Source organism: Diabrotica virgifera, chromosome 5 (genome assembly GCF_917563875.1).
Source record: "Diabrotica virgifera virgifera chromosome 5, PGI_DIABVI_V3a".
Lineage (NCBI taxonomy): Eukaryota > Metazoa > Arthropoda > Insecta > Coleoptera > Chrysomelidae > Diabrotica > Diabrotica virgifera.
This window is the reverse complement of record NC_065447.1, coordinates 215,960,152-215,982,479: the sequence shown is the minus strand read 5'-3', so window position 1 is coordinate 215,982,479 and position 22,328 is coordinate 215,960,152. Positions and strand designations below refer to the sequence as shown.

General features: G+C 35.0%; 1 protein-coding gene across 50 annotated transcripts in view; it reads left to right on the top strand.

Annotated features, from left to right (window-relative positions):
* LOC114334985 (mucin-5AC-like) overlaps positions 1–22,328 on the top strand; it is a 159,161-nt gene that overhangs the window by 22,746 nt on the left and 114,087 nt on the right. For all 50 annotated transcript variants that reach the window (XM_050650619.1, XM_050650637.1, XM_050650659.1 and 47 more), the window contains exons 8-20: positions 464–623; positions 706–833; positions 1,002–1,097; positions 2,550–2,741; positions 6,571–6,893; positions 10,098–10,249; positions 10,927–11,230; positions 12,085–12,247; positions 13,142–13,263; positions 16,381–16,549; positions 18,344–18,618; positions 20,639–20,800; positions 20,899–21,091. In XM_050650619.1, coding sequence (XP_050506576.1) covers positions 464–623; positions 706–833; positions 1,002–1,097; positions 2,550–2,741; positions 6,571–6,893; positions 10,098–10,249; positions 10,927–11,230; positions 12,085–12,247; positions 13,142–13,263; positions 16,381–16,549; positions 18,344–18,618; positions 20,639–20,800; positions 20,899–21,091 — 2,439 coding nt within the window. The remainder of the gene's footprint in view (positions 1–463; positions 624–705; positions 834–1,001; positions 1,098–2,549; positions 2,742–6,570; positions 6,894–10,097; positions 10,250–10,926; positions 11,231–12,084; positions 12,248–13,141; positions 13,264–16,380; positions 16,550–18,343; positions 18,619–20,638; positions 20,801–20,898; positions 21,092–22,328) is intronic.

The window sequence follows — 22,328 nt, the reverse complement described above, 5'->3', positions numbered from 1 at the left end:
CCACACAAAGGTAGTTTTTCTTTGACAAAGGTAGCTCGGATTTGTTCTATTCGGCTTTTAATCTTTGAGGTTGGATCACGGTTGTCATTGATATTACTACTGAGATACATGAATTTCTCTACTGTGTTCAGTACGGCATCTCCGACTTTTACACCGCCATCCTCAATATAATTTTGTTTGCTAACTAACCTCTATATTGGAGAACTCAATAATCGCAGAACAAATCTCACTGTATGAGCTGTGGTATGGCTTTGTCAATTGAGCCATTCTGAGATTTTCCTGTTCACAGTCTTACTTTAATGTCTTATATAGTCAAGAGAATCATCAACGAGACATATTATTTTATTCATTGATATATTGTTTCTTTGATATGATTAACCTTTTTAGTATTCTCAGAATGATTATAAATATGACATGTACGAAGTACTTTTGTGACAAGCTGGTAACAATTTTTAAATTTTAGCAATTTGTTTGCCACAATGCCAAAACAACGGAATCTGCTTGGCTCCTAACCAATGTAGCTGCCCCGAAAACTTCTCTGGACCTCAATGCCAGTTCGAAAGCAAACCATGTTTGAACTATCCTCCCATGCCCAAAAACTCAAAACGATCCTGTAATTCTAAGTAAGTAGCTAGAGTAATATTCTTTGAACAAACAAATTTAAAGTAAAAATTGGGTAGGTATTAAATAAACTATTTTTTATAGGAAATGTACTATCACTTGTATGAAGGGCCATGAATTCCCAGATGGCTCAGGGATCGCTACCATGGACTGCAAAAACGGATTGTGGGTTCCAAGCAAAGAAAAGTGGACTTCTATGCCAAACTGTCAAGGTATATACATTTAAATTTCAGAATTTTTTGTCTGTAAATCAAAGGGTAAATCAACATTCTCGAAAATAAAGATACTATCTTTCTCAAAAATAGAAAAAGAAAAACGATCTTTTTCGTTTTTTACAGTTGCAGCTAACTCAGACTAAATTTTGTGTTTTTATATTTTAGCCACCTGCGATCCTCCTTGTTTGAATGGTGGAAACTGCCTTTCATTTAACGTCTGCCAATGTCCCCAGGAATTCAGAGGCCCACAGTGCCAATACAGTAAGTATAATTCGATTTAAGGTAGTTTTTGATATTATTGAGAAATTTTGACAATCATTAAAATTAATCCTTTTTCAAGACGGACTTAATATGGAAATAAAATTGCCTGTCCTTCATGGATGCCTGAACAGGGAAATAGTTTGCTTGGGTAACAGTAAAAAGAATACGACTATTCTTTGTTGCTATTTATTTCTCGATTTTGTCAAAGTTTCGTGACAGCATCAGAGAAGAGCTATAAAGTTACATTACTAGTAGCATCTCGGACACATAATGAGAAACGGCACCAAATACAGATTACTGAAGGTAATCCTTCAAAGTAAAGTATTCGGAAAGCGAGGAATTGGGAGAAGAATATCATGGTTAAAGAACCTGAGGAAATGGTTCTCCACAACAACAACTAATCTATTTAAAGCATCGGTTAATAAAATAATTATAGCCAGAATGATCGCCAATATTCGAAACGAATAGGCACTAAAAGAAGAAGACTAGTAGCATGCTTGAGAACGTTATTGAGAAACGAAGATTGGTGCCGTAGATTGGTCCTCAGAAATGATACTGTTAATGTAACTCTATAGTCCTTCCCTGATTATGTCAAGAAACTTTGAGGAAATATAGGAATATATAGCGAAAAAATAGTACCCATTTCCCTTTAACTCTCTTTCTATGTTTTTTATTATCTGCTCAGCTATTACCATAACAGGTGCTATAAAGTATCTAAGGTAATTTTATGAAAATAAGCGGAGTAATTCATATTGTGAAATGGCTATAAGGGTGGTGAAATGTGATACCTGTAGTTTTGCAATAGACCTTCATCGTTTTAATAGAACAATTTTTAACATTAACTCATTGGCCCTCATCATTCGATTCTGGTCAAAAAAGTGTACCAGGTGCAGTTATGTACGTGGTTTACAAGACCTGAAAACAGGCTTAAACCGCTTGAGAATCTTCTGATGGCTCTTATTATTAACCACGACCATTGAGTACAGTTAGAAAAACTGTAGTGTCAACTACAGTACACGCATTACTTTTAAGTAATTAATTTGTTGCATATCAGAAAAAATAAATAAAATGTATATTTCACCGTCTTCAAATTCTTGTCGGACTGCTTTATAGTAAGAAAACAATTATAATTTTTAAGCAGGTCGTTAATAGAGTGTAGACTGTTGTTTTACAATCATTAGAACATTTTTTTAGTAAGATGAGATGTAAATAAAGATGGTCAACATTAATTTTGCACATAGGATGTGCCCTGCTTTAACGACGGTATATACCTAAGTAAAAAATTACATATATTTACCAGAAAAATCAGCCGCCGCACTATAGCTTAAAGCCGAACTACCAAAACCTACCAATATGACCGTTTCACTATATACCTTACTTAGACAAATAATTACAATTTGATAAAATTAAATTAAATTTGATAAAATCAATTTCAATTTGATATTTTTTTAGGTGCTGACGTATGTAATCCAAAGAACATGGGCTTCAACGGTGGTTACAACTGTTCCGGAGATGCTAACACCTTCTCCTGTGCGCTTAAATGTCCAGTTGGCATTGATTTTGAATTCGCACCTGTGCCTGTATATACTTGTGACTACGCTCTTGGATTCTTCTTGCCCCAACCAATTCCAGACTGTGTATATCGTAAGTATATTTTTTCATTATTCTTATTTTTCGGGTGTTGAGTGTTGTGTATCCATTTTGCGTATAAGATGTTTTTCTTCCCCATCTCCATGGACTTGTTTTACTAGACAATTTTGTGTCTATTAAAAATGAAAGTTGAGTTTTTTACATTCCTCACTATCTGGTCTAAATTTTTAGTGATCTTTGATGCTGGTGATTCCAGATTCCATGAGTCAATTTTTAGATTTTTAAACCATAGATTTTACTTAACTAACCAAACAGGCCTTGTAGACCTAGGGCTAAAATATTTAAATTTCTGATTACATTTTATTATAGTCTTATAACCAATTCCCTCCATCCTTCTGTCCAATGTTACTCAATGTTACTTTCCTTAAGATCTTCGTACACACTGTCCTTCCATTTTTTTCTTGACCTACCTTTCCTTTTCCTTCTCTTTTGTATTGGTCTTCGTGAGAGTACCATTTTTGGCATCCTTTACTTCCATTCTTTCGATGTGTCCTAAATATCGTATTCTCTGTACTTTGATCGTCGTCGTTATTGTTGGCCCTTTATACAGTTATTCGAATTCTGTATTGGTTCTTCTTCTCCAATAACCTCCTATTTTTTCACCTCCATATATTGCATTTTGTATTTTTCTCTCCCATCTTTCTAAAAGTTATGTTTCTGCCTTTTTCAGCACCCAAGTTTCGCATCCGTATGTTACTGCAGATCTGATAAAAGTCATAAATTCTGATTTTTGCTATTCTTGATACGTATTTGGATTTCATTAATGTGCGTAATGCTCCATACTTTTTATTTCCTTTAGCTATTCTTGCCTTTATTTCCCCTTCCTCATGACCATTTTAATCTATTTTGGCTCCTAAGTAATTAATTTATTTGGCTCTTTTGAAGGAGTATGTTTTTTCTCCATCTATTTGTACTATAGTGTTATTTTCTTTTTTTTTGTATCTTTCTCATTATCGTAAACTTTGTCTTTTCTTCTTTTATTTTAAGTCCCAATTTTTTGGCTTCTGTTATTATGTTTTTCATTGACTTTTGTAGTTCTTTCTTGCTTGTTTTTAATAGTGTTAGATCATCTGCAAATGCTATGCATAGGTGACCGTTTTTAAATATCACTTCTTGCATGTTTATTCTGCTTTTCCTGATTATTCCTTCCAATGTCAGAGTGAATGCAGTTATTGATAGTGGGTCTCCTTGGCGCAATTGTTCCTTGGATTCAAATTTTTTGGATGTATACCATTTCCATGCTATTTCGTTTGTTGTGTTTTCCATCGTCATTTTTACCACCCTGACAATATTACTTGGTATCACCAATTCTTTCATCAGTTCGTATATCTGCTGTATGTTTACTATGTTGTAAGCCTGCTTAAAGTCGATGAAGATAGCATATAGTACTCTTTTATGTTCAAGCAAGCAAGCATAGTGATTTAACCCAACCTGAGAGACTTGCTCACCCCTAGAGAATGACATTCGGGTGATACAATTCATTGGGGCGAGGAGGATTAACTGCCGTAAGCAGGAATCACTCCACCCCGCTTCAATGCTCCAGATCATCCACTTACCCCCGATAGCACTCTGATGCGCTATAGGGGCTCTCAATCGGCAAAGTGCTTATCATATGGGAGTCTTGTGTACACGGACTCCCATATGAAATCTTACCCCGATCAATGCAGGCCAGCGTGAGGCGCTCTATTCCCGCTATCTCTAGTTACTTATCTTCGATCTGTTTTATGTTTGTAGCAGGTAGTCTGTATTTCTTTTAAGGCGCATATTATTTGGTCCGTCATTGATCTGTTGTTTCTAAAACCTGCCTGGTATTCTTCCAATATTTTTCCGAATTTTGATTTAGCCTGTTTCCACACTCTGTGCCAAGATTTTGTAAACTATATTTAATAGTGCAATGCCTCTATGGTTTTCTCATAGCATTCTACCACCGTTTTATGTATAAGGCATATCCTTGCTTTGATCCACTATTCTGGCATTTTTTCTACTTTTCATATTCTTTTTATCACGTCATATATTTTTTTTGTAGTCTATTCCCTCCTGATTTTATTATTTCGGCCGATGTTTCCGTTATTCCTGGGCTTTTGTGATTTTTCAGGCTCTTTATTTCGTACTCTATTTCTTGCTATGTGGGTTTAAAATTTAATTTTGTAGTGCTAACTAATTATTTTATAATCCTTCTTACTTTTTTTACTTTATTTTTTAAATGTTCTACTATGCTTTTTTCGTTTATTTTCTCCCTATATTATTATGATTTGTGAATATGAATAATAACTGCAGCGCAGTCCTTCCCTTGGTCAGGGCCTAAAAGTCATTAGAGAAATACAATTAAAAAAAATAATATGTTTTTTGTTATCTTCTTCAGCTGTTTATACTGCCTTTAATAAAATTTGTTTAATAAATGATTTAATGTCCCACATGTTTTTGACCGTCTATTTTAGTGCAGCCGATATGTGAAACAATTGTGCATTTAATGATAGAAGTATATAACTTGGACCACATATACTGCACATATAAGGGTTCAAATTTAGATGAGAGGCCATCTCAGATTTTGCCTTTTACAAAAATGACGGGGATTCAAAATGGCGACTATACATATGTGACTAATAGCACGATAACTTTTATGTGTTAAACCTCTATATGTGTAGTATATGTGGTCCAAATTATATGCTTCTACCGTTAAATGCAGAATAATTCTTATAATATTTGCACGAATCTACCGCATATAGGTACATGTGAAGATACGTTTTGCATTTATTAAATGGTAATTAACATAACTAAAAAGTTCAAAATATTTCCAAAAAAATATTTTTACGCTCTTTTTAACGCCGGTATTACCTTTTTGAAAAATTAGCATATACAGGGTGAAAGAATTGAAAGAGAAACAACATATTTTTACATAAAAAAAAACAGTAAACACAAATTCTGGTATACCGATTCTTGCGGTTCAACAGCTCGATATTATTCATTAAAAAAGAACCTATATACCAAATTTGGTTGAAATCTGTTATCTCGTTCAAAAGTTATCGTGCTATTAGTCACATATGTATATTCGCCATTTTGAATGCCCGCCATTTTTGTAAAAGGAACAAAAACTGAGATGGCCTCGTATCTAAATTTGAACCTCTATATGTGTAGTATATGTGGTCCAAATTATATGTTTCTACCGTTAAATTCAGAATAATTCTTATAATATTTGCACGAATCTACCGCATATAGGTACATGTGAAGATACGTTTTGCATTTATTAAATGGTAATTAACATAACTAAAAAGTTCAAAATATTTCCTAAAAAATATTTTTACGCTCTTTTTAATGGCCGTATTAACTTTTTGAAAAAATAATACATACAGGGTGAAAGAATTGAAAAAAAAACAACATATTTTTACATAAAAACCAGGAAAAACACAACGACTGGTAAACCTATTCTTCCGGTTCAAGACCTTGATCTTATACATAAAAAAACCTATATACCAAATTTGGTTGAAATCTGAAGTCTTGTTCAAAAGTTATCGTGCTATTAGTCACATATGTATAGTCGCCATTTTGAATCCCCGCCATTATTGTAAAAGGCAAAATCTGAGATGGCCTTCCATCTAAATTTGAACGTTTGTATGTGTAGTATATGTGGTCCAAATTGTATGCTTCTATCATTAAATGCACAATTCCTATAATATTTGTACGAATCTGCCGCACTATTTGTATACAGCCATATAATGATTTTACGTATTGTTTTTAATTTTTTTAACTAAATTTAAAATAAATTATGTATATGTATAAATTTCATTAATAACCTCATCATAACTCAATATTTTTATATTTGTAGCTGATGGTTCCGAAGTCCACTTCATTCCAGGTACTTCCGAAACACAGATCACATTCAACTACACCGAATGGATAACCACCACCCGAGGCAGACTTTTCCTTGAAAGCTTAGAACAAGAACTTACTCTCGGTGTGAATGTACATATTATTATAAAAAGAATTGAGGACGAGATTAAATCTGGAACATTGACCATCGAACAGAAAACTTTGTTGGAGAAATGGGAGAAGGAATTGAGCACTGGAGCATTGACCGAGCAGAAACTGTTAGAACAGATCAAGGTCTTCCCTATGTTTACTGAGTCACCAAATGGCAAAGAAGTAACGGTAAGATCAGGTTAACAGTATTTTTAAAAGTATTTATCCAGGGAATTATAGAAAAAAATTTACTTAGTTTCGTAGTACTTTTTGAATGTTGGAATTTATGGAATTGGATCAAATCTGTGTTCAATTTTTCATTTGTTGCAAATAAAAATGGTAAAAAAGTCTACATACTATAATATATGCTACTGTTCACTTAATACATTGGTAGTTAACATAGCGTCATATGAAGTCATAGTGTCATATGAAGTCATAGTGTCATATGAGAAGAAGCTATATAGTAACAAGACTAGATCGTATTAGAAATGAGGAGATAAAATAAGAATGGCAGTAAAACAAGATATACTAAGCTACATTGAAGAAAAACGTTTCATTTGGTATAGACACGTGAGAAGAGCGTATTGTATAAAATGTATATTAAAAATTTCCGAATGGAGCCCAATAGGAAAGAGAAAAAGAGGCAGTCTTCGAAGATTATGAAGGGTTGAAGTTAACGAGGTCATGTAAAGACGAGACCTTAGAGATGGAAAATAGACAGGAGAACAGAAGGAAATAAAGACGTTAGCTGAAAAAATGAAGGCGGCGACTACTACAACAATATTATTTTGTTCAGTTTGTTCTTGTAAATGCTCACCTACATTTCACACTATTAACAAGATACAATTCATAATGAATCCATTATCTTATAGAGTGATTCAGACAGTCAAATGATATTGTTTATTATGAATTTTATTACATTACTGACAAATAACTCCCCCAAATAATGTAAGATTAACTATTTAGATGGGAAATAAGCCACAATTAAATTGAAAAAAATAAAATAAAAATGTATACCATTTTTATTCAAATTGTAGAAGCCTTGGAGGTGTCACCAGGGAAATGTACCAATAAGTTTTCAATTTAAAAATCTTTTAGTAATATTTTTAATATTTTCAATATTATTAATTTTGCTATTAGGATTGAAAACTAACTTCATCTTTGAAAAAAATAAATTTATTAACGTTTCGACGCCCAAATCGGGTGTCGTTGTCAAAATACAAACTACTGAATAAATCAAAACACAAAAACGTTAATAAATTTATTTTTTTAATTTAATTGTGGCTTATTTCCCATCTAAATAGTTAATCATAAAAATGCCACAAGAAAATAGCTTCAGAACAACAAATAATATATGTGACAAAAGTAACCAAACGAGTTTAAACGCCTTTTAAACTAGTCTAAGAGCTGGGAGCGGATTTTGTGCGTGATAAGTAATATGGAAAAACTATACGGGGATATGTTGAATTAGTTATGTACATGACTTCTACCAACGGCCGGAAACCAAAGTTGGGGCCGAGGGTAGTTATAAGAGGTCAAAGTCGCGGTTTTTATTATTTCTTTTGTGACGCTCATGATCGAAATAGTGCACCAAAATTTGGGAATAAGTAGGTCATGAGGTAACTAAGTACAACCTCCAGGGGTGGAACGCTGCGTGGCCGATAGAGGGGTGGGGGTAGGTGTAAATATAAAAAATATAAGGGGTTTTTTGCGACGTTCGTGATTGAGATAGTGCACCAAAATTTGGGTATAAGTAGACCATGACATAAATAAGTAAAATCCCCAGAGCCGGAAACCAGAATGGGGGAGGAAGGTAGTTATAAGGGGTCAAATTCCCGTTTTTTATTATTTTTTTTTGTGATGCTCAAGATGGAGATAGTGCACCAAAATTTGGGAGTAAGTAGTTCATGACGTAACTAAATAAAATCTCCAGGGGTGGAACGCTGCTTGGAGGTACAAAGGGGTGGTAGGCAGGGGTGAGTATAAAAATATATGGGGGTTTTTTTGCCGTTCGTGATCGAGATAGTGCACCAAAATTTGGGAATAAGTAGATCATGACATTACTAAGTAAAATCTTCAGGGGCGGAACGCTGCGTGGGAGACAAATGTTGTGCGGGGTCACAAAAAAAGAATAGACACTGCGACTTTGACCCCTTAAAACTACCCTCATCGCCAACCCTGGTTTCCGGTTCTGGAGATTTTACTTAGCTAAGTCATGATTTACTTATTCCCAAATTTTGGTGCACTATCTCAATCTAGCACGTCGCAAAAACCCCTTATATTTTTTATATTTACACCTACCCCCACCCCTCTATCGGCCACGCAGCGTTCCACCCCTGGAGGTTGTACTTAGTTACCTCATGACCTACTTATTCCCAAATTTTGGTGCACTATTTCGATCATGAGCGTCACAAAAGAAATAATAAAAACGGCGACTTTGACTCTTTATAACTACCCTCGTCCCCCACCTCGGGTTTCCGGCTCTGAGGATTTTACTTAGTTATGTCATGGTCTACTTATTTCCAAATTTTGGTGCACTCTCTCAGTCACAAACTTCGCAAAAAACCCCTTATATTTTTTGTATTCACCCGTTCCCCGCCCCATTGTCGGTCACGCAGCGTGCCTTCCCTGGAGATTTTACTTAGTTACGTCATGACCTACTTATTTCCAAATTTTGGTGCACTATCTCGATCATGAGCGCCACAAAAAAGAATAATAAAAACGGCGACTTTGACCCTTATAACTACCCTCGTCCCCCACTCTGGTTTCCGGCTCTGGGGATTTTACTTAGTAATGTCATGGTCTACTTATTCCCAAATTTTTGTCCACTATCTCAATCACGAACGTCGCAAAAAACCCTTTATATTTTTTATATTTACACCTACCCCCACCCCTTTGTCGGCCACGCAGCGTTCCGCCCCTAGAAATTTTACTTAGTTATGTCATGACCTACTTATTCCCAAATTTTGGTGCACTATCTCGATCATAAGCGTCACAAAAAAAATAATAAAAACCGCGACTTTGACCCCCTTATAACTACCCTTGGCCCCAACTCTGGTTTCCGGCCGTTGGTGAAAGTCATGTACACAACTAATTCAACATATCCCCGTATAGTTTTTCCATATTACTTATCACGCACAAAATCCGCTTCTATCTCTCCGACTAAACTATTTTATTCCCTTTAAAATTGTGTTTTAAAGAAATCAAATAATAGGTTTTACTTACATATATACCTAATTTAGTTGTTGGTTTATTTAATAAGCATTCAGAAATTCTTGTTTGGGAATAAGTAACCACCCCAAATAAGGAGGACTGATTCTAAGGCATGCATTAATTTGTTATTTGTCGCATTATATTTTATCTATGTATAACACGAGTATATCTTTTTTTTAGGAAAACATCATCATTGACGAAAATCATAAGGTCGTTGAAGGTGGTACCAGCGGTGGTGAAAGTGTCATCGTTGAAACGAAACTGCCTGCACCTGGAACATGTTTTGCTTGGGGTGGATCTCACTATAAAACTTTTGACAATAGAATCTACAGGTACGAATATGAAATAAACTTTATCAATAAATATATTTAATGTTCATGTCTCACAACCATATAATAGGATAGACCACACATAACATTTCAGGACTTTCTTACGAATGTGCGATATTTCGATCTTGGAGATATCTTCATCAAACTCACAATTTACATTTAACCGGCTGCCAACTTATTTTTAATGGTTTGCACGTCCTATTAAGCAACAGCAAACCTTATCTATATTAATATTTCCAACTGCCATCTACTTTGTCTTTGAAATGTTAATTTTAAAGCCCCTCCAATAACTTGCTTCACTGACTAGATTTACTAATGGGCAGATCTAGTAAATTTTTACTCCCTCTTGCCTGTTATCCAAAATCTCTCCAAAAATCATCGTGAATGTGGATTAAAAAGACTGGATGACAAATCACAACTCTCAGTGTTTGGGTAGGTTTGGGTAGGGCTACTTGATTGTAATATTAGTATTTTAGCAGTCTTATACGATCACGACACTTTTAAATCAATGCTTGATCAAATAGTGTCTCACGGATTTTGATTCTCAGGCATACCCACCTTGATACCTTGCAATAGATTTCAAATTGTTTTATTATTATTAGATGTGTATAATTTGGTAATCAAATAAATTTAGTGATAACAGATCAGAGTAAAAACTAATTCAAATATTTAATTTTCAGCTTCAAATCAAGATGCCCTCACGTTCTAGTCCGTGACTCCAAAGACAGCACCTTCAGCATCATCACTCAAGATTCCGACGAGTGTCAATCAAGTCCAGAACAATGCCACAAAAACATTAACATTTACTTGCAAAACGTCAATTACCTACTTTCAAAAACTGCCGAAGGACAACCTCTCTTCAAATCCGGAGAGAAAGTACTCCCAATTCCTGGAAGAGTTCCTGGAATAAGAGTAGAAATGGAAGCTCACAATCTTCTTGTCTCATTGGATACTGTAGGAGTTGAAATGCTTTGGGATGGAAGGGTAAATATAAATATTTTACATTTTTATTTACATAACGCCAGTATATACAGTTGAGTCCATGGTTCTTTGTCCGTGCTTCATGATTTAAAGCATACGAGATAAGTCGGAGATTTACTAAACGCAACAGTAAGTGAAGGAAGTGGCTACTGCTCCGATCACGGATTATATTATAAAATTTGAAGTTATATATGTTGAAATATGTTGAAATAAATAGAAGTTATATGTGTTGATAATTCCTTTTTTGTAATTCAGAGTACTCGATTAAATTTAAAACGGGTTCTTGTGCTTGTGAACTAAGAGTTTTTCAAGGCATAATCTAAAAAAATGCAATAAAATATTTTTTTTGTCATTTCTTTCATTTTTGCGAAAACTTAAACCAAACCATTCGTTAACTGTGTTAACTCGAATGAGGTTAACTTTGTATGTAAATTAATGGCAAAATAAAATACATTTACCATAAAATTTCAAACTCCAATATAAAATTAGTTACGAAAACTAGTTAGTCATGGACAAAACAGGACAAAAACAGCACCACAAAATCCAATACAGCCATAAGTAAACAAACCAGAAACGTCGCAAATGTACTTAAAATCTGAGATCGTCCCCAAGCGTCTTTTTTGTACCTATCTTTTTTCGATATACTGGGTCTAGAGCGTAAAAAAAATAAAACGTGTCTTTACCTAATAACAGAAGGCGGCTGGTTTGTCTTTAGGTTCATGCGTGGAAGACAATGATGCTGGATAAAAAGTATGTTGTTTATCTAGCCAGGTATTAATCACTCACGGATAGAGAACCATGGACTCAACTGTAGTTGACCAAGTAATAAAATTTGCTTATTTTTATGACGTTTTTAGAACCTCATTCAAGTTTCCGTTAAAGAAAATCTCTGGAATAGAACTGAAGGGTTGTGTGGTATTTTGGACGGTGATGTAAGCACTGATATCGTTACCCAAGACGGAGAAGCTACCAAAAATATCCTCACCTTTGCCAGCAGCTGGAAAGTTGACTACATTGGAAGTAAGTTAAACAGATATTAATATACTTCTTCCTTGTATTTACCATTTTAGTTTTCTAAAAATAAGTGAAGGTTGAGTAAAAATAATACTACTACTCTCGGTTACAGCTTTCGTCGACGCCTTCCGACTCCTAATCTTCATTCTTCTCTTTTGAACCATAAACCTGGAGTGATTTCTCTTTTCTCTAGTTCTTTATCAATTCCCACCCTCAAGCCTCTTCCTGCCTTCCTCTTTTCATTCTCCCTTGTGGTGTTCACACTAAAATCTCTTTAGAGCTCCTGTCATTTGGCATTCTCTCTACATGGCCGTACCATATTAGTTTTGTTTTTACGTCATCAATTGTTATTGTATGTGTAACTTCCACCATTTTTCGTATTTTCTCATTTGGTATCCGATCTTTTCTTGATTTGTCTGCTGCTCTTCTCCAGAAGTCCATTTCTGTTACTAGTAACATTTTCTCTATTCTTTGTTTCAGTGACCAAACTTCACTACCATGATTACACTTTTAATTATGGTATTGTATATGACCATTCGCTTTTGTTTGTTCGCTTTAGATATTGTTTGGTACCAAAGAATGCCATTTATCATGGCTATGGCTTTTCTACCCTGAATGTTTCTGTCTATTATAACAACATCGAGTGTTCCATCTTGAGTTATTTTCATGCCATAGTACTTGTATTCATCATAGTGTTTAATTTCTACCCTATTGTTTAATGTAAATGGCTGCTTTGTCCCTCCAATACATATGGCTTCAGTTTTCTTAATGTTGACTTCGAGACCACTTTTGTTATATTCTTCTATTAGCTTCCGCGTCATGTAACTCAAGTTGTCATGATCCTGAGCAATCAGAATTTGGTCACTTTGATCAGTAAAAATAATAATTGTTTTATTTTAGACCGATGTGAGGATTCACCTACCGAAGACGCCGTTTGTACTCACCAACCAGATAGAGCAGAAAATGCAACCAATTTCTGTAATAAACTCATCAAAGACAACAGATTCAAACAATGCAACAATGTAAGTAAAAAAATAGTTGGCACCCAACTTTTCTTTCAACTCAATACAATAATCACAAATAGTATCGCATAATTTTTGGAACAGAAAAAAAGTTTAAAAATACTTTTTAATTTTTAGCAAAATGTTATAATACTCGTCTATCGCCTTCTTTAGATGTCTACAAACCATTAACAGTAAACAAAACTTTGTTAAAACAGAATATTTATTTTGGACATTTATGTTAGAGAATTTGATCTGAGCACTATGAGTCTATTGAATAAAAAAAGTATTTGCTTATACGTCCTCGTATTTAAGTATTTACTTAGTAATTATTAAATAAAGCATTAAAGAATTGACTTTATTCAATTACTATTAAGTTAATACTTAAACACTTGTAAGTAAAAGCAAATACTTCTTTTTATTCAATAGACCCTATGTCTGCTTGAGTTTTCAATGAGGAGATGCGTTCTTACAAATAATAAGTAATATAAAGTCAGAACAAGTAGCACAAATTGTAGCTTTAATTGGATATGGACGATCTCAGCAGTATCTTGCTGATGTTAAGGGAATCCACCAATCCAGCGTTTCAAGTGCTTTAAGAAGGTATAGAGAAAGTGGAGGATATACAAGAAGACCAGTTCCAGGACTTCCCAGGTGCACGAACCCCGCACATAGACGTTATTTACATCTGCAGACTTTTCGTACACATCATTTTACAGCTAGACAACTGCGAAATGATCTTTCCACAGCCTGTGGCCCGTAATAATTTTCGGTTCGTAAAGTGCCAATTTGGTTAAAAACAGATTAAGGCAATTTGGAATCAGAACCTACTACTGCTCCACTGTTAATGAGTTTACACCGCATAGTACGTTTAAGTTTTCACAAGAACATGTCGATTGGGATATTACCGACTGGGCTAATATTATTTTTATTGATGAGTCAAGATTTGTACTTTGTAGATCCGACAGTGAAAAGTGTCTCTCGGATCCACAAAGCGAAAATCTTGACTCATCGGTAAAAAGAATATTACTCTTGTCATTAATATCCCAATCGATATGTCCTGGTGCAAAAGTAAACGTACCATACGATGTGCTCTGGTTAACAGCGGAAAAGTAGCAGGCATTCTGGCTCTGAATCTAAATTCCCTTAATCTGTTGTTAACCGAATTACCACTTATTCGAACATTACGGGTTCTGGAAAGATCATTTCGCAGTTGTCTAGCTGTAACATGATGTATACACAAAGTCTGTAGATGTAAATAACGTTCATCTGCGAGGTTCCGGCACCTGGGAGGTCCTGGAACTAGTCTTCTTTTGTAACCTCCTTCTTCTTCTTCATGTGCCTTGTCTGTTGCGGGCGTTGGCTATCATCATAGCAATTTTAATTTTGTTTGCCGCGTTTCTGAATAACTCGATCGATGTTAGTCCAAACCATTAGTGTAAGTTTTGAAGCCATGAGTGCCTTCTTCTTCCGGGTCCTCGTTTGCTTTCTATTTTACCCTGTATTATCAGTTGGAGTATATGATATTTATCATGTCTCATAATATGACCGAGGTATTCAAGTTTCCGTTTCTTAATTGTGAAAGAGATTTCTTTTTTTTTCCCATTCGGCTCAGTACCTCTAAGTTGGTGGTGTGAGTCGTCCAGGATATTTTGAGGATACGTCGATACACCCACATTTCGAATGATTCCAGCTTTTTCATTAATTTTTCCGTCAGTGCCCATGCCTCTGCGCCATACAGCAAGACATAGCACTTTAGCAGCCGTACTTTTAGTGGGAGAGATATGTCGGAATGGGTGAATATATTTTCCATGTTGTTAAATGTTGCTCTGGCCTTTTCAATTCTAGATCGTATTTGGGTTGTTTGATCCCATTTCGAGTTGACGACTGTTCCAAGGTATATATTTGAGTCAACGTGTTCAATTAGTTGGTTTTTTATCTTCAATTGTCTGGCAGGTTTTTGAGTATTACTGACCAGCATCCATTTTGTTTTATTTATGTTGAGGTTAAGTCCTCTTTCTTCACTTGCTCTTTATACCCTGTTCATAAGATACTGAAGTTCATCGATACTACTGGCAAGTACGATTTTATCGTCGCATATCGGATGTTATTTGTCAATTCTTCATTGATTTTTATGCCTTCGTTTGCTTCATCCAGTGCTTTTTTTTAATTTGTTCGGAGTAAATATTAAAAAGGAGAGGAGAGAGAACACATCCCTGTCGCACACCTTTTCTGATATCAATGCTCTCTGTGGACGCATTGCTTTTACCCTGGCTGTCTGATTCCAGTAGAGACTTGTCACAATTCGGATGTCCTTCTCATCAATTCCTATGCTTTGTAGAATTTCAATTAGTTGGTCATGTCTCACATTGTCAAAGGCTTTCGAGTAATCTACAAAGCACACGTAGACATCCTTGTTCATATCTCTACACTTCTGTACTAATACTTGCAGACAAAACACTGCTTCCCTTGTGCCCAAAGCGTTCTTAAAACCAAATTCTGACTCATTGATTTCCGCTTTCCAATTTATTGTAGATTCTGTTATATATGATTTTGGTGAAGACTTTGGTGATATGATTAATTAGGCTTATCAGTCTATGTTGGTCACACAATTTAGTGTTTGGTTTTTTAGGAATGGCCACGAAGGTTGATTGTAACCAATTTTCCGGGTTCCCGGTTCCACGGGTTGTAACCTCCACTTTCTCTATACCTTCTTATAGCACTTGAAACGATGTATTGGTGGATTCCCATAACATTAGCAATATATTGCTGCGATCGCCTATCTCCAAATAAACCTTCAATTTGGGCAGCTTGTTCTGACGTTATATTACTCGTTTTTTGTAATAACGCACCTCCTCATTGAAACCTCAAGGAGAAATATTGCAGAGATCAAATTTTTGAACACAAATGTCCAAAATAAATATTCTCTTTTAACACCGTTTTGTTCACTGTTTGTTTCTTCAGCAAAACACGCTTCAACTTGAAATTTTATAGATTTGTAGACACCTAAAGGATACGATAGACGAGTATTATAACATTCTGTTAAAAATTGAAAATTAAAAAAAATACTTTTTGTGATTAGTGTATTATGTTTAATATTAATAATTATTTAAATTTTAAATTCAATAATTGTTACAGCTTTTGGACATCGGATTCCTATACGATGCTTGTAGATCTGATTACTGTAACTGCCTCGATAGTAATGACCCTACTGCATGCGCCTGTGATAACTTCGACGTTTACGTTAAGCATTGTACACTATTTGGCATCAAAGGACTATCAAACTGGAGGGACGAAAATACTTGCCGTAAGTATAGCGTTCACTGCTGAACATAGTTCTGCCCCAATTGTTTCCACACTTCACGGTTTTGTGCTGATTGTTGCTAGTTTTTACTAATCCGCCTGATATCATCTGTCCATCATCTAGGCGGCTTTCCTCTACTGTATTTACCCTCTCTTGGTCTCCATTTCATTAGCTTTCGTGTCCATCTTGAGTCCTTCAGCCTAGCGACGTGTCCTGTCCAGTTCCATTTGAGCTTGGTGACACGTTCTGTGACATCGGTCATACCGGTTCCTTGTCTCAGATCTTCATTTCTTATTTTATCCCGTAGGATTACGCCCAGCATGGATCTTTCCATATTTCCATACGCCTTTAAGCAAACCTCATTTTCGACGCTGTTGCCTTGGTTAGAGTCAGTGTCACTGCACCATATGTCATTACCGGTAGCACACATTGATCAAACATGTGTCTTTTTAAACTGATTGGTATACTGCTCCTAAATATGTCTCTCAGCGCTCCGTAGGCTGCCCAAGCAAGAGTTAATCTTATTTTTATTTCGCATGTTTGGTTATCTCTGCCAATTCTAATTTCATGGCCTAAGTAAATGTATTTTTCCACTAGTTTTACTTCTTGTAAAGTTCATTTTCAGGCCTATTTTCCAGCAGATAGCGTCTAACTCATTTAGCATTTCCTTTACTTTTCCAAGGTCATCAGTTATAAGGATTATGTCATCTGCAAAACGAAGATGATTTAACTTTTCTCCATCTATTGTGATCCCTTTATTGTCCCAGTTGAGCATCTTAAAGGCATATTCCAGAACAGTTATGAATATTTTTGGCGAGAGTGTGTCACCTTGTCTTACGTCTCATTCTAAGCTAATTTGTTTGGTTTTATCATATATCTTAACACTCATTGTTGCCTCTTTAAAAAATATTTTCATTCATTTAGAGCTTCTGTCAAATCTCAAACATTCATTATTCATGTCCGATATTTAACAGTATATTTTTATCACCCCGTATATCACATGAGCCAATTTGTTATGGTATAAGTACATGTGCGGGTCTCTAATTTAGTTCACGAATTGTAAATTGTAAACAATAATTCGGGCAATTGCATTATTTAATTTGATGATCAAATATATTTCTTTGTTCTCAATATTTGTAAATATACTCAGCGCGTGGCTTGACACCAATACTAAGTGCCACCGCTGAGAAAGAATACACATTTATAATCATTCTCAAGAATCAATTCAACCAGGCCAGAGGTGCCTTTAACTTCATTCATTACCTTCAACATGTAGTATCATAGAGTCTTCAACTAAACCTGTACAAGTAACAAGTCATTACTCAAAGTTCTCCCGGGGTAATTACCCCAGTGTCGATTTTATAAATAAATTCTTTTATCGCTATTGGTGTTTCCCTTATCTGAAGAACAGCCTCCACTGAGCCCTAGAATTATACAGCTTCTAAAATGCTATACAGCTCTATTGTATCAAAGGCTTTATGAAAATCCACGAATGCTAGTACAAGGAGCTAATTATATTCTATTGACTTTTCAATTAGTAACTTTACTACCTACAGATGGTCGTTTGTTCCAAAGTTTGTGCGAAATCCAGTTTGTTATTTTGTCTGGTAAAAATCTAACTTCTTTTCTACTCTTGATGTCACTACTTTTGTAAAGAGTTTGTATAAGTGGTTTAGCATGCTCATGGGTCTGTAATGTTCTAAGTATGTCTTATCTAAAGCGTTTTTCCATTTTTCAGCGTTTTAGGTATACCGTTGCTTAGTACTTAATTCGAAAACTAATCGTTTAATGTTTTAGCAATGAAATGTTCAAACGGAAAGATCTATCAAGCTTGTGGCAGTGCCAACAGACAACCAACTTGCGGATCCATTTCTGAAGGAAAAGTAGAATCTGATGAGAAATGCGTCGAAGGATGTTTCTGTCCTGAAGGAACCGTACTTCATGAAGGATCATGTATCACTAGAGACAAATGCCCCTGTATGTTGAGAGGAAAGAACTTTGAAGCCGGAGCGTCTGTACCAAAAGATTGTAATACCTGTACTTGTAGTGGAGGACAATGGATTTGTACACAGGTGAGTCATAAACCTATATCAGTACAATACATTCTCATTTCAAATTTTATCTGCTATTGACATGTTCACTCGAAAACGAAACATTTTGTTTATAAAAATACACTAAAATAAAAATTAATAGTTACTATTGATTGTCAAGATAGGAAAGACTTTCGAAATTTTGTCGGTCGGCGCAAAGAGCAGACTGAGAAAGTATTCGAAAAGAAGAGATTTATAAACGTCGGGACTCGACTACGTGATTTTTAAACATAGTTTACAGGTTGAGTTTACTTCTCCTATTAAGATAATTTTCGGTAATTTTCAATCAAGTGGGCGTGCCTATTGTAGGATTTTCAAAGTGATTGAAACATACACAAGAAAAGATAATTAGCATAATTTACTTGTTAATTTCATTATCAAAATATAATTACAATCTACATATCGGACTTTTGTAAATCTCGGGTTGGTGTGATGGTATTTGGTAAATGAGTAATGATAATAAACGACGATCATGACTCAACGCGAAGTAAACGTATAAATAAGGAGACGACATTTCTCACTCAACTCGACAGATGGTAAAAAGATGTAAGGATCGCTTCGTTCACCACTCGTAGCTTAAAATATAAGATGGATTCGTCAGTTTCGCTCAGCACGCCAAATTGACGGGATGTGGAAGTTTCTGATTATAATCGGGACACGTTTAACTGACCTATTATGGGGTAGACCAGCTCCTTGATAGTCCGAGCCATTTTTAAAATTTGAAATTTTTCACGAGCCGCAATTAAACAATTATCTAAAAGTGTAAAAAAGGTATTAAATTTTTCTCTCGCTGTTTGGATTTCACGATTTTTAAAGTGAAATAAAATGGTTCACATCGTTGTTTCAAATATGCAAATAATTCTACAAGCAGCCTTTACTAATTCAGGATAAGGATAGTTCGATTCTTCATCATCCTTCCATTTTTTTCTGGGACGGCCTACTGATCTTCTATCGTCTCTCAAAAACACTGTCTTTAACACTCTGTCTTCCTCTGATCTACCACATCACCTGCTCATCTTATCTTAGCGTTTATCTGACGATGTTTTTAGTACCATACACAGGCAGCAATTCAGCTTTGCGACGCCTTCTCCACTCTTCTGTCAATTCATCTCTTTGAGGGCCAAATATCATTCTGACAATTTTGCTTTCAAATACCAGCAGCTTATTTATTTCTCGCTGATGTAGAGTCTATGTAGGGCGAATAATTGGCTGTACAGTCGTAATTTAGATTATCTTTTTAACAGGTTAGGTCTTAATAATGACGAAAGGGAATATAATGCTCTATTCCACGCAGCTATTCTTACTGAAACTTTTTTTATATGTGCTTGTCATCTGTTATTATAGATGATAATGTTCCCTAGATATTTAAACTCTTTTACTACTTCGAAGTTGTGGTCATTAATAGGTATGTTCTACCTAACTCTTGGTCTTGGATTTTTGGTTACTAGCATGTATTTCGTCTTCTCTTCATTTATTCGAAGGCTCAGACTACCTGTTTCTTCCTCGAGTTGTGAAAACACCTTTCTCACGTCTCTTATAGAATGAGCGACTGCACCTATATCTTCAGCAAAGGCCAACATGTGTTTTTATCCTGGATTCGCAAATCCTCCTATCAGCTCAGATGATATTTTACTTATTACATATTCTAAGGCCAAATTGAACAGCAACAATCATAAGGGTTCTCCTTGTCCAAGTCCTGATCTTACACTTTGTCTTTTATATTTGTTGTCAGTAATTTAAGACATTTTGCAACAAAAAAAAATTAAAAGTAAATCAGGTACATTTATTGCGAGCCACAAATAATCCTTCAAAGAGCCACATGTGGCTCGCGAGCCACAATTTGTCCAGCCCTGTATTATACCGTATGGATTTCCGTTCCGTCTTAAGACTTGTTTTGTTTAACACATATGCGTACTCTAGACAGCCTATAATTTTTAAAAGAATTTTTCTGTAAACAATTTGTCCCATACTATATATTATACTGAAATTTTAATCCTTTTAGGTTGACTGTGGAGCTCGTTGTTCTGCTATTGGAGACCCTCACTACGTCACTTTTGACGGAAAGAAATACGACTTCATGGGCAAATGTTCCTACTATTTAGTAAAGGCCCAGAACTTCTCTATCGAAGCCGAAAACACCCCATGTGCTGGTTCAATCTCTCAGGTAAGATACATTGTCTATAATACATATTTAATTTATGGTTTATAATGAAGATGTTGCAAAAATTTGTAATTTTAACTTAATATGCTGTAATTTTTTAGGCTATGAACTTCCCTCTCAGTATTCTCAGTGGAATGCCTTCTTGTACAAAAACCGTCACAATCAGGGTTAATGATCAAGTAATTAAACTAAAACAAAACCATGAATTAGTTGTAAATGGACAAGATATCATCCAAGTTCCATTCATCATCGCTGGAATCAGAATCAAGAAAGTTTCTTCCATTTTCTTACAAAGTAAGTAAAAATTATTTAGCTATATATGCTGTAAAATATAATAGTTATTAAGGTACCAGGGGTATTATAAGGATAATAACTAGAGAGAGGAATATATGCAAAGTGCATATAGATGCATATATTGCATATTTTCAGACAACAAACACAACATTGCATATTTAAGCTAAACACGATTTATTTTGCATATTTTAAAAATAAATTATATAAAAGTTTAAAATTTTCCTCTCTTAGTTGGAATTTTATAACTTCGATACGAACGAGCTCGTTATTTATCTATCTATCGCTCATCTAGACTTTCCCATTACTACCTGAATTTAACAATTATGGGTATTCCCAGAAAAATATTATTTTATTAGCGTAGCAAGTCGTAGGTACCTACCTGCTTTTAAGGGTCTAATAATTGTTTTGTCAGTTTCCGGCCAACATTTGTTTAAAGTAAACGTTGTATCGTATTTAGTGTTTTTGAAGTGATTGGTATATATTAAATTTAAATATGTCTACCATTCAAAAAAGTGCTTGGATAAAGTATTTTCCCGAGTTAAAGCTAAGTGGAGACAAAGTATTTTGCACGGCCTGTTCCAAAATCGTAAGTTACATTCATTTTCACATTTCATTTTTTAAATGAGGAACTGACAAACAAAAGCATCATGTCCCACAAAAGAAATTTTTCTGGAAAGAGTGTTTTTATTCGACAAATTCGCTTTTACTTCTATAAAGACGGACATAGAGAGAAGCATCAAAATACAAAAATCCATCAAATTGTAGACAATTCCGCTTTTGTTCTTCAGCTTAAGTAACGTACTTTGTTCTTTAAGGGGGGGGTATGGTTTGAAATATTTAATTTTTTTATTATTTCAAATAAAAGTGCATCCTTTCAAGAATACTCTCTGAAAATTTCAAAATAATTGGAGTAAAATTACCGGAGATACAGGGTGTTGAATATCCCTACCTTCGACTCGCTTTGCCGCGGCTTCGCGCCAGCACGCTTGAGCGTAGTGAGAAACGTTAAACAACTGTTCGCCTTATCTTTTGTAGATTACTTCCGCAATTCAGAAAACATATTCCAATGTTCATCACTTTACGATTTGGCAGACAAATAAGAAGATGAAGATGCAGTTGTCAAAACTTTAAACGCATTTTTCTCAAAACTGCTTTTTCAAATGCGGTGGACATTGTAACTGAAAAACTACTTGACCAATCTACCTGAAATTTTGCATAGATTTTCTTTAGACATTTC